At 48.8% G+C, this 16,658-nt stretch overlaps 2 protein-coding genes across 4 annotated transcripts in view; both read right to left on the bottom strand.

The window, feature by feature from the left end:
* Positions 1–16,658, bottom strand: part of LOC105696302 (membralin) — a 77,998-nt gene that overhangs the window by 56,580 nt on the left and 4,760 nt on the right. For all 3 annotated transcript variants that reach the window (XM_012418681.2, XM_023433217.1, XM_012418682.2), the window contains exon 8: positions 6,689–6,746. In XM_012418681.2, the coding sequence (XP_012274104.1) occupies positions 6,689–6,746 (58 nt within the window). The remainder of the gene's footprint in view (positions 1–6,688; positions 6,747–16,658) is intronic.
* Positions 1,922–5,347, bottom strand: LOC105696303 (cytochrome P450 9e2). Its single transcript, XM_012418683.2, has 2 exons — positions 3,856–5,347; positions 1,922–3,647 (listed from the first exon to the last, which is right to left on the bottom strand). Exons 1-2 carry the CDS (start codon positions 4,068–4,070, stop codon positions 2,339–2,341), a joined length of 1,524 nt encoding a protein of 507 aa, XP_012274106.1. The 5' UTR covers positions 4,071–5,347; the 3' UTR covers positions 1,922–2,338.

The following is a 16,658-nucleotide window of genomic DNA, read 5'->3' as shown; positions in this document are numbered from 1 at the left end:
TCCTTCTCTCTCCATTTTCCAGGATTTCCAAGATGGCGTCCTTTCGACGCGAGGAACCTCGGGAAAAAAATCTACCACTCCGAAATAAACCCCGAAAAAAACCGGACTACTACTTACGGCCACTATTGGAAGTCAAGGAAATCAAGGAAATATCGAAGACACCGGAATAAGAGGAAGTGAAAAACGCGCAACCGAGAAATCAAGGAAGAACGAAGCGAGCTCCGGAAGAAGAAAGAAGGGGAACCAAGACGCAGCACCGTTTCTCTATGCAAATTTGTATTTCGAACGATTAACCCGAGAACATAGCAACGTTGTTTATATTCCCTTCCATCCTTCCAGAGATGTCCAAAAGAACCGTGTTACAACCCCTGCAAAACGGTCGGTACAAAATTCAGATCATTCGCAAAAGTTCTTCATTAAAACCGTCGCAATGAGTTCTATAACCTCGAACAATTTATTACGTGGTAATAAACAACCATAAGACCCTTAACTGGCATAAGGGAGTGGGAATAAAACGCGCATCGAGGAATTTTCCAAAATTCAGGAATTATCCCTGCGAGCCTGGGATTTCATTACGGGGCTCGCGATCCGTAAACATTATTACGGCGATCCGGCGTGTAAACAAGGCGATTACGCGTTATCAACGACAGTTATTTACACTTCCATTTTCGTCAGGTGACCCGTGAACGTTCCACTGGACCAGCGAGCCAATTGCGCGGGAATTTTAACGAGAACTCGCGCCCAAGTAATTAAAGAGTACCGACGGGCAGTGGCGTACATGAATTCGAGTCGATTATCGAAAAGGGCCGCGAGAATGGCGCCTCGAGGCCGAAGGAAGAAAGAAAATGAGAGAAAAAGGTGCCAGGAGACACGAGGTATCCCCCGAACGAGACGGAGCACTTTAGCTCCAGAAGTGGCGACGTCCTTTCCGCGCCCCACGAGGATTCGTCGGCAAAGAAGGGACCGACGGCCGGTAATTAAGAGCTCCCTGTACCGACAGGAATCACCTGGAGGATCTTCGAGTACCGAGGAGGCACCCGAAGAAGGCCGAAGAAAGCCGGAAAACGCCGAGCGTCTTCCATCGCCCCCAAGATTTTCTTTTTACTTCAAACATCCGTAAGATATAATTCAGGAATAGATGGAGACAAAACATAATTTAATGACAAATCATGACAGTCCTAAGGGTCAGAATAGTGTGACGATAATAATTTTAACGTAAAGCATCCTGGATGAGAAATAATCGAATTCGACACGTCGGAAGGGAGAACCACTTCTTCTGGTCTCCCCTTTACCTCGAGCGTTTATTAATGAATGCCGTTTATTAATGATAAACTGTCGGGAGATTATGAAAATAGTATAAGCGCCGTAACCGGGCGATTAATAATAATCCAGGGTGTCATTTTTTTCATGATTCTCGGTTTTAGAGGCGGGAGAGATGCGCAGCTGTGCCCCGCGTCATCGGCGGCCATGTTTTATTTTCCGCGCTGCATTTTTCTCCGGCTTTTTTAAGGTTATCCTCGTTTTCCCTCAGTTTAAAAGAGGCGAGATGGAGAATGCAACCGTCGCCCAGACCAGGCCTCAGTCGGACAATATTTGGCCTTGATTGGTTTCGACTTGCGGAAATTCGAGACAGGACTTTCGGAAGAAGGGGGGAGGAGAGAAACGAGGTGAAATTGGATCAATCGCCGATACTGTTTGCCGAAGAAGGAACTACCTCCCCTTACAAAGCCCACGAAGCGTCCCTTGGATCGAACGCCCCTTGCAAAAGGTTTTTGCCATTAACAGGAATTTCTGACGAAGGGGGAAAAAAAAAAACATAAGCGCACTGTACAAACATAATGCACCTGTACAGGGCCAGACCGCACGCCTCTCGACGTGGGCAGTAATTAATAAAACAGTGGGATGAAAAAATCCGACAAAATCACCCTCCAGCATTTAATAAGAGCGCATTCCCAGATGCCCTTAAATAGAAAAACAACGCTCCTACAGTAAATACAACTCCAGAGAGTGCTCTCTGTGCGTCATCACCAAGGACTACATTGGGTACCAATTATCCCAATTAACTATCAATTGCATCGCAGTTTCCCTAGGTCCACGGTCTCGCGACTCGTTATTATCATAACTTGCGCAACACGGCATCGATTCCGGTTTACGCGTAAATCCAGTCGCTCCTCGGAATCCTAAGATCGCAACATGCCCTCTGGCCCAAGTCGTATAAAATGGGGATAAAAAAAGGAAAATCGCAATGTCACTAGAACCACGCAGCAATCGAAGGAAAGTAACGCGAAGGTCCCTTTTAATAAGCGCATATCAGTGTATTAAATAATTAAAATATCTCCTAAATCTTGCGGGGTTCGAACTTGACCCAGAACCCGCCCTCGATCATCATGTTGAAGGACGCCTTGCTGAAGACCACTTCCCTCCGGGTCTTCGGGGTCGGCTTGATGACAAATCGCCTCAGTAGATGAAGAAACAGTATCTTGGTCTCCATCAGGGCAAATCTCGTGCCCAGGCACTTCCTGGGCCCTACGCCGAAGGGCATGTAGGTGTAAGGCTGGATGTTGTCCTTGTTCTCTTCGCTGAATCGCTCAGGATGGAATTTCTGCGGCTCCGGGAAGTATCGCGGATCGTTATGCAAGGCATAAATCGGCACCCAGATGACGGTCCCAGGATCGACGGTGATCGGCCGGTGCCCTGGCATGGATGCTGGGAGGTCATAGGGCTTTAAACAGAGCCTGTCGAAGAAGGGTGCGGGGGGATACTTGCGAAGGGTCTCGGAGATGACCATGTCCATGTACTTCAACTTCCCAAGGGTCTGGTAGGTGACCCCCTCCTCGTCCCCGTCGACAGACTCGACCAGCTGATCGACCTCTTGGCGCAGCTTCTCCTGGATGTCGGGGTTTAGCGACAATTCGCGAGCCATGAAGCAGAGGAGGGTCGAGGTGGTGTCAAAGCCCGCCACGAAGAAGATGAAGGCTTGAGCGGTCATGTCGTCGATGGACATCTCCGGGCCTCCCTCTTTATCCCTGGCCTGCATCAGCAACTGGATCATGTCCGGTCGGACGATGCCCTTCCTCTGGCGCTGCTCCACCGTGTCGGCCACCAGGTCCTTGAAGAACCGGGTAGACTTAGCCGAAAGAAAGCTCACCCCGAGGTACCCGAGGAGTCGCGGCCACACCCTGAAGATGAGGAACTTGATGACCCTCGGGATGCTGCCGAAGTTGGCGGTGTCCCTGCCGCTCTCGTAGAAGTCGTTCGTCCTGTTCTTCATGGAGTCAACCTCGACCCCGAAAGCGGCGGTGGCGATCACGTCGTTGGTGTACCTGGTGAAGGCGTCCTTGGCCTCGACCTCGTCGACCGGGTGGTCCGCCAGGTACTGAGCAAACCCCTCGGCGCACCTGGAGACCAGCTGGAAGAGAAACTTCATCCTGGTGGCGGTGAACGACGGGGTCAAGGCGTTCCTCGTGTCCCGCCAGCGGTCCCCGCGGAGGGAAAACACGTTCCGGCCGAAGATCGGGTCCATCTCCTCGTCGACGAAGGTCCGGTGGTCCGGGAAGTGATCGAACTTCTTCACGCATACGTCCTTGATGAGCTCCGGGTCCCTCAGCATCACCACAGGGCTGTTGAAGTCGAAGAGCCCGTGGTACCTGGTAGCGATGAGCAAAACGTCTCTTGGTCTTGGTCTCGGTTCCAATAATATAGTCAAGTCTAGGTCTTGGTCTTGGTCTCGACTATGCAAATACGATCGGGTCTAGGTCATGGTCTAGACCTTGCACCTCTTGCAAGTCCTGGTCCTGGCCTTGCAAATGTAGCCGCAAGTGCAAGACCAAGGCCAATTCCGCCCATCACTGGTACCTGGCCCCAGGATATCGGTAGTACGCGTCCTCGATGAAGGCGGGGAAGGTCTTGAACCTGAGCAGCACGGCTCCATTGTTCCCGATTAACGGGAAGACCTCGACGAAGGGAACGCCTCGCTTCCTCCAATACGTGTACTGGCGATGCAGAATGGCTCCCAGGTAGAAGAGGCCGACTCCCAGGGCGAGCACGAGGGCGACCAGCAGCGGCTCCATCGCGAATGGCTACCTCTTCCTAACGTGGCCAAATATATCGACACCTGCTCCGTGACCCGTCGAATCCTCGTCACGTGTCCAAACTTCGGCCGGGGAAGGAGCTCCCTCGTCGCCGAGTCGTTATCGGAAACGAAACGCGCGGCGCGGTGAGAAAAACCGGTGATTTACGAAAGACCCGAAACAAAGACGTCGACGAACTCGGTCGACCCAGATCTCCTTTACCTTTTTTTTCTCCCCCCAAGGCGACACGAGCCGCGAATTCGGAATGTTTATCAGCCTGCGATACGAGATACCGAAATTCCTGGGCGAGTAAAGCCGACGTCGGCGATGAAAAAAATTCGCAGAAAATTCTACGACCCCTCGGAGACTCTTCACCTCTCGGAGGTAACTTCCCCCGTTAATGGTACCCCCCGATTTTCCATATTTGAGAAATTTCGGCGACCATCCCACGACCCTCAGAGTACATCCCCGTCAACTTTCATCCGCAGGTTGCGCGGTCCGCCCTGGACCCCGCGGCCAGGGTGAACAGCGTCCGGTTGGTTCGGCAAACGAAAATTAATTGAAACGTAACCGGGAGGCAGGTTCGAATGATTATTGGTCCGCGACACCGGAGAATCCTGGTACACAGGAGGACGTAAAGGGAAAGCCGCCCTGCTCGATATCGCGGAATGGAAACCGGGGAAAAACGCGAGTTAACCTGAAACACGATCCATCCGTAGGGATAAAAATCCCAGATTAATGTAAACTACATCAACCGGCGAAATAAAAAATCCCCGAGTCCCTCCCAGAAGGATTCCGTCCTGCGCCTAACCTAAGAACCCCACCCTCGAGGACCTCGGTAGAGTTTCGCGCCAAATGCATTCGAGATATCAACCCCGCGCGGTATAAAAAAAATTGAAAAAAAAATAATACGAGGTACCCGATTTATCTCGGGATTTATCACTCTGCGCAAATGGACCGCGGCAATCTATGCGGCCGAGTGCGATCGTATTGATTATTAATTTTTACGGACTGAGCACCGATTTCGTATCACTGTCGAGTTGAGTCGCATCGAACGCGTCGTCCTCAATTGCGACGCAATTTCTACGCCCGCGAGTCGGGGTAATTTCGGCGTTTCCACGTAGAATGAAGAATTCGGTATTGTCTGCGGCCTACACCTGGGGAATTCTCTCGAGAATTCCGCAATGGACCCGCTGCCACACGGCCGCTCCGCGTCGGTCCCGGAGTCCCACTGCGCCACTCGGAACTGGCTGGCCTCTAAAACGCATCGACGCGCTCCTTCCGTGCACTTGATGACAGATTAAGTCACCGTAAGTGCGCAGGAAAAGAAATGAACTACTACTGACCCTGAACGTTGCGTAACGGCCGGGTTAATAATAGTCCTCCGACCTATCTGGAGGCGTGCACGAAACGCGCCGCCATCTTGTCCAGCCGGTTACACGCAACCTCGCGAGCGTCAAGTGATGGGAATAAAAAAAAAAAAGGAATAAATGGACCCAAGTGTTTCCGACTAAACATCTGCCCATAGCGCGTAATATCTCGAGTATCGATGACAATTGGAATAAAAGGAGCGAAGGATGTCGTTTAATCACCGATGACGATAGGAGGAAGAGCGGCACGGAGGATGTCGCCCACGTATCGATTCGCGACTCGCCCCGAGAATAAAGATTAATTAACTTAAACAATCACTGTCGACATATACATTGTTGCTTGGACCATGTATAATTGCAAGGAACAATCTTTTCATTGAGAGGAAAAATCATATCCTCGATTTAAAGGAATTTCCATTACTCTCCCTGACACCTCTTTGGACGTATTCGAGCATAACCTCAAAAATGTCAATTTCGACGATGAGCGCTGTATAAACTACCCCTAAAAAAATTCAACCAAGGAAGTTCGTCCAGGTAGAGAATCTCTTCGCAGATCATCGCAAGTGTTAACAACGATGGGAATAAAAGAGGAGCGAAGGGTGTCCCAAGTATCGATTCTCGCATCTGTCGGGTTTTCCTTTTCTTTTTTTTTCTTCCGTACGTGCTCGAAAAGGCGGACTTAACATTAGCCCCTCTTCGCGGGGGGTCGTCGGCCCCCAAGCCTCCTCTTAATCCTCCCGCGGTTTTCCATCTGGATGGCGTCCAAATATTCGCACCGAAGGGGAAAAAAAAAAAAGGAATAGGAAGCCTCTCCTCGGTGGCACGGCGTATCGGGGCCGATAATCAGTATTTTTTTTTTTTTTAATAGAAATCCACGTAACGTCCGGCGATTATCAGAGATGTCAGCGATTCGGGCGGGGATCGTCGCAATCGGTCATTGACCCGTTGGACAGGGGACCGATAAACGCACCGTTGGCTCCGTCGAAACCAGGGAAAAAACTGGTCCCCTTATCGAGCGATCGATCCGGAGGATAGTTCAAATATTGACCGGCCACTTCGATTATCGAACCGCTGACGTTCCCGGATAAATCGATTCGATGCATAGCAGCGTCACGGGTTCGATCCCGAATCCGGGCCGCATTCTAGGGAGTGCAATCCCAGGGCACGTTTCCTTATCACCGATCGGTGATATCGCGAAATGCAGCGATAACAGGGCTAGAGAGAGACCGACCGGCCTTGTGCACTTACCGATGAAGATGAAGATCTGGTGGTGGGAGTACCGCAATAACATCGAGATCGAGACCGTCTGGAACAATAAACAAATTTCATTGTTATTCGTCCGATTATCGGGAACATCGAGGCGCAAAGTGCAGGCCCGATAAGAGGCGATTACTCGTCTAATTAACACTAGGTTCACGGGACCCGTCAATTTGTCGGAATTCAAACTTCGAATAGAAATACCGAAAAAACCATAGGATTAATTTTAACCATTTTTGTATCGTAAATTAATCATTTCATCCAATGAATTTATACACACAATTATTTTTTCCTAAGCCTTCTAATTTTTAAAATCTGTATGTAGTATACCTATATCTACGAAATCCGTCAAATTGACGGACTAACTAATTTCATGAACGATCCATATATATTGGCTTCTTTGTTCGAATAGAAACACCGAAAAAAAACCATAGCATTAATTTAACAATTTTTCTCTCGTAAATTAATCATTTCATCCAATGAATTTATACACACAATTATTTTTTCCTAAGCCTTCTAATTTTTAAAATCTGTATGTAGTATACCAATCTCTACGAAATCCGTCAAATTGACGGACTAACTAATTTCATGAACGATCCATATATATTGGCCTCTTTGTTCGAATAGAAATACCGAAAAAACCATAGCATTAATTTTAACAATTTTTCTATCGTAAATTAATCATTTCATCCAATGAATTTATACACACAATTATTTTTTCATGAGCCTTCTAATTTTTAAAATCTGTATGTAGTATACCTATATCTACGAAATCCGTCAAATTGACGGACTAACTAATTTCATGAAAGATCCATATATATTGGCTTCTTTGTTCGAATAGAAATACCGAAAACACCATAGCATTAATTTAACAATTTTTCTCTCGTAAATTAATCATTTCATCCAATGAATTTATACACACAATTATTTTTTCCGAAGCCTTAATTAATTTCATGAACGATCCATATATATTGGCTTCTTTGTAATAAGTGGAAGGACGTTTCTCAAAGACAGGGTGCAAAAGTTTCATTTATCGTAGACAGTCTCCGCTTATTGTAAGTATCTACAACAGGGTAATTGAATTTCGGCACAGTATTTTTTGTTTGGTCTAATGCCCTTAAAAAAAAAGTGTTGTATTCGAATCGCCTGATTTGAAGGGTGTTTCACTTCACCTTAAATGACTTGTGCACCAAAACGAACGTTTCCGTATTTCTCCTCCAATAAGTGCACTCCATTATTCATATTCCCACTATTTACCCTGCCATATTTATGTTCCATTATACCTGAATATTCACACTTCATTGTTTCTACTCCGAAACGTACATTTTAATATTAACACCCGTGCATCCATTCTCCTATACGCGCGATTATTTCCCTCGCATTTATCTCCCCCCGTTTGCCCCGCAATTTTTCCCCTCCACCGTAAACACCTCGACTCGGAGATTTTCTTTCTCGAAAACGTGCGCGTTAATCTCCACCCTCGACGTGTCTCCTCCGTGATATAATACATCTCTAAGGCGAGTCCTCGGCTCCGAGTAACCAGGTGCGCGGGTTTGAAATTCCCGGGCAATTTGCCGGAGCCGGGGGGGGTTCTCGTTTGGCCCACTTTGCCTTATCAGAATTGCACCCCCCGTCGCGGTTTAGCGCGGTGAAGACAGTCCTGGCGGCAAATCGCGTTTCGAGCGACCCCGGCCCGGATTGAAGCGCGTTATCGGTTACCGGGTTGAGCGAATAATACAATCGAACGGGGCGCAGATTGGACCGGCACCTGACACCCTCCGGATAATCCGTTATTTGCGACGAACGAGCCTTCCCCGTCATCTGGGGGGCGCGAATCGCGAGTCGTCGCCTCGCCTATCGGACCTCTCTGGGAGATAACCGGGCGCGATAACCGGCCAGTTTAGTCAAAAACTAGTTAAACCGACCCCCGGGGGTGCGGTTTACCCCCGAATGAATAGGCGACTCTCATTATGCGAGCACTTCGTCCTGATTTGGCGGCAGGTAGCGTCCGCACCCCCGGCGCGCCATTAAAGCGCTCATTGCGAGCGGCCATTACGTTACCGTTAACGAAATTCCAATTTCGATCGGCGCTAATCCAGCAGGAAAATCGCTCCTAATCACCCCATTAGTTAGCCGGGATGATTACTGGGCAATGCCGGGGAAAAGTCGGCCCTTTGGTCCTTCTTTACCGCGAGGTACACGTAACCTCCCCCCCAGGGCTCGGATCGTCCACATCCCCGGGATGGATTGCGCAACGCCTGCTCCGACCCGGCTCTCGGGACGTATGCAAATGACACGAGATAAATCCTTCATTGACTCCGAAAGGGCCTTTCAGCATCTCCCGCGAGGCGTCCTTACCACGGTGTCCTTACCGAGTCGCCCGCAAGAACGGCCATTCGTCGATTAACCAATTTTCTTCTTTCTTTTTTTTTTTTTCCTTTCATTCTCGACGAGGAAGACAAGCCCTTGGTGGTATTTAATATCGCCATTGTCCGCTATCGATTATAAATCCGTTCGCTATTAACTTCGATTAAAGGTAACTACAAGGTAAATAAAAGAAGTGCCATGTAACATTAATTGTGCACCGACCAGACCCTAGGCTATGATATTCACAAAAAATGGTTAAGGGGTTAAGAAATCGTCCGAAAACGGAGAAAGATCTCTTGCATTCGTGACTTAGCCCTATTTATCGACACGACTACGCGATGAAACCTAACCTCTTTGATGGAGCTCGGTTTCCATTCAAGATGGAGTGGATCGCGCGATTTGAGGTTAGCCGCGATCGGCTGATTTCGGGGCTCGTTAACAAATTCCCTCAGAGTTCCGGGGAGAAGCCGAGTAGGCGGGGGATCGCCGGCGAAAGAAATTAAACCGAAAGGAATCGCCGAGCGAAAAGACCCCGAGGGTGGAGGGACGACGAGACCCGCGAGCGCGATGATCGATCGGTCCCCCGCACATTACGAATGCGCGCTGATGGATCGGCCCGAGTTCTCTCCCCGAGTAATACTTCCGCGAGATGATCGACGAGAGTCTCGGCGACGATCGGGAATCGATCTCTCGATCCCCGAGCTAATCGCGCGCACCGGGCGGCGCGAAACTTTTCAAACTTCCCAGCCCCCTCGTTCCACGCATTGGTCTCGAATGCGAGATTCTCTGGGCAGAGAATTTTTTCAGAGGTTAGGTATCAGCCCCCAAGAGCGCAATTCGATCTAGAGCGACAAAGAAAAAATAATTCATTGAACGAAAGAAATCCTTCATTAATGCAAAGAATTATTCCTCTCAAACTCGAACATACCGACGTAATTCCAAAGAAACATTCCATCCAATTTATTCTCACTTCAGTATAAGTAATTACTCATCGAATTAAATATTACTTCGTAGTAGTAGTAACAAAGTTAGACCAGGTGAACAAAGCGAGTACTGTAAACCCTAACAATGATACTAAAATACAGAGTAAAAATATAAATCCCCAGGGAGGTCATTATGCAAGGGGTACGAGGAAGAGAGAGAGGTTTCGGAAGATCTCGCCCGCGATCGATACTCGATCAGGGGTGGAGGCTGACCCCACGACTCGCAGGTGCACCTCTCGGGGCGAGGGGGGTGGCACATCTTCGGATCGCTTTGTCCCGCGGTCGAAAGGATCCGGGGGCACCCCGCCGACCCGACCCTTCCACGGGGACGGCCGCGCGCATTGTGACGCGGGACACGCGTGGGCATGACAGAAAAGACAGCGGGATAGGGGCGGGGAGGGGTTGGGGGCGCAGGGCTGGCAGCCGATGGCAGGCTCGAACACGTGACCACGGCGGACCAATAGGAGCGCCAGGTGGCACCGCGCGATCACGTGTCACGGCACGGGCCGGGGCCCCCCTCCCCTCGCCCCGCGCGGCCCATGTTGCAGTCCCTGCGCTGCCTCCGTGCAGTGTGCGCGCGCTTACGCAACCCGGCGCAACCACCCCACCGAGCTCCGCGCGGCGTTCCGCAGCGACCCCCGGAGTCACGACCCGAGAGGCCGTTCTCTTGTATAACGGCATCCCCGTAACGCCGTCGTTGGACGTAGCTGGAACCGAGGCGTCGCTTATTATTTGTATTTACCCTAAGCGAGTCGTCTAGCGACTCAATAAATCGAATGAGATAACCCAACATCGTCCTTTTCCCTCTAGCCCTCGATCCACCGGCGTACATTTTCCACCCCCCTTTAATCTCCGACATTTGAAGTCTTCCCCGGTATTCCTCTCTTTTCCCTGTATTTTATTTTATTTATTTTTTTTTTTGGGAGGGTGACTACTAATCTTTCACGTTTTTGCGAACGGTATTCCCCCTTCGCGTCGGAGTGCTCCCGGCCAAAGCGGCTGCTTTTCTAGTCCCTTTGCTTGGACACTCTCGGCGGGAGTCTTAACCTCCAAACCGTTAAAATTCCCGCTAATCCCGTTCCTTCCGGGGAGCCAGATAACTCGGATGAGCGGAAAGTAAAAGTAGCTTGCAGGCATAACCGCGACATAATCCGTTTACGCCCGGCGCTATTCAACGGCGCGCTTCGCTGCCACGTCGATGACGTTGACACCGGCCGAGAGACGTGTCAATTAAACCGCCCAGTGTATACGTTTCCCCGCCGCGAGTTTACGAACCGCGTCAACGGAAGCTCGAACTTAAAAGGTGTGATCTAAGCACCGGATTTAAATCCACTTACCGGCGCTTCATTCCGCAAGGTTGCAAAACCCACCGAAGAAATGTATGTTTATTTCAAAGAGTAATTACTTCCCTCGAATGCGTCGTCAGAATTTCGAAGAAACGTCGCATCGAATTTATTTTCATTCATTCTTCGAATTAACAAAGCATCGGTTTAGTACTTTCATAGGAAATAATTCCTTGGTTCGACGAACATTTTCTATTTCAGTACAGGAGGAGAGGGATTACCGATTCTTATTTACACGTTTCGGACTTGGCGCGCTGTTTACACCCTTTTTTTTTTTCCGAGATTACGCGACCGCGTAAAATTCGAGGTGCATTAGTTAAGCGGATCAGCGTGATTAAGGTAAAGTGAAACACGTCGAGGAACTTGATCGACGTCGATATAGAAGATTTGTCTAAATGCCTACGTTGCCGACGTTCGTTTTTATATTGACAGCTGTCTCGAATTATATTGGATATTGCACCAAATGGCATACTCCACTTGTCGTTTTGGGGTACAATATATATCAAGAAATCGAAGTAAAACTCCAGAAATCCTCCGGATTCGTGCTTTCTGGGGCCCTAATTGATTGCAGAGAGACCCCCTGCGCCATCTCTGATTTCCAGGTTAATTAAATTTTCACTCCGAGACCTCGTATTACCATCGTTTTAGCATAGAAGCGCATACAACACTTTTTTTGCCTTTATCCCGTTCAAATGCGAGTTTATCAATTATCAGAGTGTTCTAAATTGTCGTAAAATTGTCCTGACCCTTTCGATTCTCATATCAGAGCCTTCGATAATTGTATATTGATCGAAATATGAGAGCTCGACGCCATTTTGGTTCTGGTCTGGACTGAGTTAACAAATTTTTTTGATAAATCTAAATTTTGAATGTGTCAGGACAATTCTTAGATGATCAGGAGTGATGTGTCAAAGTTTCGGACAGTTTGGCCTAATGCCCTTAAAAAAAAAGTGTTGTATTCGAATCGACTGATTTGAAGGATGTTTCACTTCACCTTAAACCCGCGAGCAAACGGGACGGTTTTTGCGAGCCTTCTTTCAGCCCTATGTGACGAGTCCGTCCATGTACGGCGCACCTGTACACACCTGTGCGTCCGTATTACATAAGCCGCACATGGGGTCGGGCATAGAAAAGGGGATGAAGGAGGAGCTTGACGCAAATTTAAGCCCATTGTCAAAGTAAATGTTCGGTATTGTCACGGGAGAGCCATTATGGCGGGGCCCATATACCGGGTATCCGCATACAGCGGAAAAAAGTGCACAATGGCATGATTGAAATTTTATGGCTGGAGATAGAGATGGGCTCATTCACCACACTTCTTTCAGGCCGCATCCCTGGGTCATTAGTGCACCTAAGACACGTGCCTCCTCCTCGCCTCCCGAAATCGTCCCTGCATTTTGATAACGATTTTCCGACCGCCCCTCTATTTTCAAAAATTTTTTAAATCCCATAATAAAATATTCATCGAAACGCCGCCCTGCGATCCACCGTGGCGTTGCCATTATTTTCCAATTTTCCACAATTTTTCTTCACGGATAAATCACCGACATCACAGAATCTGACATCATTCTCGAAGGTTACGAATGTCCCATTAAACTACAAACTACAAACTGAAACTACCCGAGAGCAGGCTTAACAAGAGTCAAAGGGCATTGTCAAACTAATTGCTGTCCTTGTTCCACGGTACCATGGAATATCCCTCACTACTTCACCCAGGGGGAGGTGTAGTCGAATCTCCAGAAAGAAATTCTTAATCCTTCCCATATATTTACCAGATGTCTTAATTAAAAAAAAAAGAGGAAGGTAACTACCCCCGTACCGATGAATCGTATCGATTTGAAATCGACATAATTTACCAATAGCCGCCTTAAAAGCGACGTCTCGCGACAGCGCTCGAACCGAGTAAATTAGAATTCCAGAATCTCGGATTCTCCTTTCGACAACAAAAACGAAGCGGGATAATTACCAATCCGGCGAGGGCATTGTTCCAACAAGTTCGCATTGATATCTTTTACCTTTAGAGAGAGCCTTTCCGCCCCCTCCTATTGTCCGAGGGGTATCGCTTCTCGAAAAAAAAAAAAAAAAAGGAGGAGGGGGCAGCATCCAGGCGCTCGTTAAGATAAATCTGCGCACCTTATTTTCGCGAATCGCGGCTTTCTTTGCTTTCGCACTCGAGGATAATTAAAACGACTTGCCTCGAGATATCTCGAGGCCGGGACAATGCTAATGACGCGGCGAAGTAATTTGTTTAATAACGCGTCACGGGGTGCGCCGCTCGACCCAATTCTTCCCCTCGGCTGGCTCAAGAGACAGCGGGTGCATTTTTTACACGTCCAAAGAGCGCGAAATTCCAAATAACTTCCCGCCCCCGTTGATATTCCATTTCCACCTTGCCAGAAAAGAACGCCGGTTATCGCCCCGTTAATTACGCGTCGGTTATAAAATCGTATTGGAAGGCCTCCGGAGATAAGCGTTTATCGGGGGAGCCTTAATCAGGCCTTAAGTGTGCTCCACTTTAGTTACGCCGAACGGATTAGTCGCCAATTGCGTCGTCGCCGTTTAACGAGACGAGCCCAAATTTGGCGACTGGAGTGAACGTCGATTTCCAAATGAAAATAGAGAGAAAAAAAAAACACGAAAGTTCAGTCGAGGCCGGTGGGCAGATCAAGGATTCCAAGATGGCGGCCGAGAGAGTGGAGCCGAGTCGTTTAATTCCTTCTAGGATCTGGTTTATCCCGTAGTGTTTGGATGTCGCGTTGGATTCGAAATGTCAAAAGAGAGAAAGTGCATTTCTCGGCGCTCTTTTGATATTCGGTATCGAAACGTTGAAACAGAAAAAAAATATCATTCGGGCCCTCGCGTCTGCCGCCGCCATCTTGGAAGTTCGTCGAGGAGCAACATCTCCCCGATATCGGAAATTCCTGGAACCCTTCCATCTTGGAAATTCGTCAAAGAGCAATATTTCTCTGATTACCTAACAACATGAATTCTAAATTGGTGTATTGATATCCGGAATCGGAACGTCGGAAGGGAAGAGGAATATTTTTCGGCCCCTCGCGTAGGCTTCCCCTGAAAGGCAGCCGCCGCCATCTTGGAAGTTCGCCATCGCGGTGCAACATATCCCCGATCAGCTAACAAGCTGTAAACCACGACGCTGCAGCGATCGGATATCCTCAGCGCGTGATTACATAAATTTCGGTGTCCGATGGAAAAGGCGAGGTTCCGCCTGCGTTCCCCGACAAATCTTTCGCCCGGCGGTTCCCGGGGCGGCCCGTAACCTCAAACTTCCCCGGGGGGAGAGGGGCGGCATAAAACGTGAGACGTCGTAAAAATGAATATGACCTTCGGGAACGGGGCCTTGACGTGTCCGAAGGGCAGTAACCTCCTTTATTAAATTTCCCCGACGCTTCTAGGCGAGCGTCGATCCTCCCCGGGTTCGACGCGAAACTCGATCGCGGGATTCCGCGAGATATCGAGATATCGAGATATCGAGATATCGAGGCGCCTCCCTACCGCGGACGCCGAGTTACCGAGAAAATGAATACTACCGCGAGCGACGAAATGGCTGAAATCTCCGAGAATTTTCCCGCCGAAAAATGGCCTTCCCTCCCTCGTTACGCCTTTATCGCCGAACCGCTTTATTCCTCCGTTAAGGTTAACGGCGCGTGTCTTCCTCGACGCCGAAAAATCGTTGCGACGAGAAGACTCGAGAGATCCAATATGGCCGCACACCTAACGATAAATTATTTCGATAAACCAATGCAAAAATGGACGCTGAAAACGAGCTCGATATATCTGCACGGACTCGAGATCGCTACGACTTATCGTTACGTACGTGGTCACCTTTCGACAGAATTTTGCATATCCACCGCCAGAAACGAAATTCACGTATTCCGCGACTCTAGGTGCCGCATCGACTAGTTTTACGTGCATACATACATACATGGTCGTAAAGCGAACGAGATTTATGCATTAACTTATAAAGCTAGGGCAGACGGCATTGGCGCGCGCATTATGCAGCCATTTGGCCCGATTTACATAGAATAGGGATCACGAAGGTGGCCATCAAGTGACGCGGTAGACGTAATGATTAACCGGCCAAACTGGAGCACCGCACCGCGGAAAAGAGTCGATAAACCTGGGAATCGATCGCTATGCTAGAATAATGCCTAAATAAATAAGAAACCGATTTTCAATCGAGGATTAGTTGGGCAAAATCGAGTCTGGTAGGCGCCCGACAAACAGGCGTCGATCAACATGGCCGGTCTCGATTTCGTTCATCAGCCGCAACGAGGCCGCGCCTGCAACTCGAGCTGGCGACCCTTACAGCTACCCGTTATTTACGGTGATCCGATTCCCGTTCTTAATCCGCTCACCGAACGAAATAAGGTAATCGAGCCCGGATACTGCGGCGACGTCGCCGTGAAGAGAGACGACGGGTCGTAGGAATTCCCTCCCTTGCGACGGACCCAATAGAGAGGAACAAATGCAATATTGCATTGAATATTAAATCTATTCTATCGACTATTAGATAAATATCCACGTTATTTAAATAACTACAACAAGGAAATAAGGTAATCGAACCAGGATACTGCGACGACGTCGCCGTGAAGAGAGGCGACGTAGGAATTCCCTCCCTTGCGACGGACCCAATAGCGAGGAACAAATGCAATATTGCATTAAATATTAAATCTACTCTATCGACTATTAGATAAATATCCACGTTATTTAAATAACCACAACAACGAAATAAGGTAATCGAGCCCGGACATGAAGAGAGGCGACGTAGGAATTCCCTCCCTTGCGACGGACCCAATAGCGAGGAACAAATGCAATATTGCATTGAATATTAAATCTACTCTATCGACTATTAGATAAATATCCACGTTATTTAAATAACCACAACTCACGCTTAGTCCCGGTATCAAGATGACAAAAGAAGCAACGATATCTGTCCTGACAAGAGGAGCTTAAACGGCTGTTTGTCCGCTTACGGGGATCCGCCACAGCCAGCAAGACCAAAACCAAGCCGAAGACCGATTTCGCCCACCGCTAACACCCTCTGAATCGATTTACGCGACTCGAGGCGCACCGCCCTCCGCAATCATCCAAACCTCGAGAGTCGTCGAAATCCGAGGGATTCCGTAGTATCGGCTCGGAAGATCTCGAAAGCAGCCCTGATCGAAGGGGCGATCAAGGGGGGCCCCTCGTCAGCTGATCGGGCTTAATCGCGGCCCTTTGATGGCGTTATTCCGGGGGCAAATAAGG

This window comes from Orussus abietinus, unplaced genomic scaffold, assembly GCF_000612105.2.
Source record: "Orussus abietinus isolate OABI.00-Male unplaced genomic scaffold, Oabi_2.0 scaffold37, whole genome shotgun sequence".
NCBI lineage: Eukaryota > Metazoa > Arthropoda > Insecta > Hymenoptera > Orussidae > Orussus > Orussus abietinus.
Note: the sequence above shows the minus strand (reverse complement) of the source record. Positions and strands in the feature narration are given on the sequence as shown.

Bases quoted from the DNA above. Each gene is read 5' to 3' on its own strand.
- LOC105696303 (XM_012418683.2), bottom strand. From the start codon at position 4,070: ATGGAGCCGCTGCTGGTCGCCCTCGTGCTCGCCCTGGGAGTCGGCCTC. The intron at 3,648-3,855 runs GTACCAGTGATG...CATCGCTACCAG, and splicing joins TACCGATATCCTGGGGCCAG to GTACCACGGGCTCTTCGACT.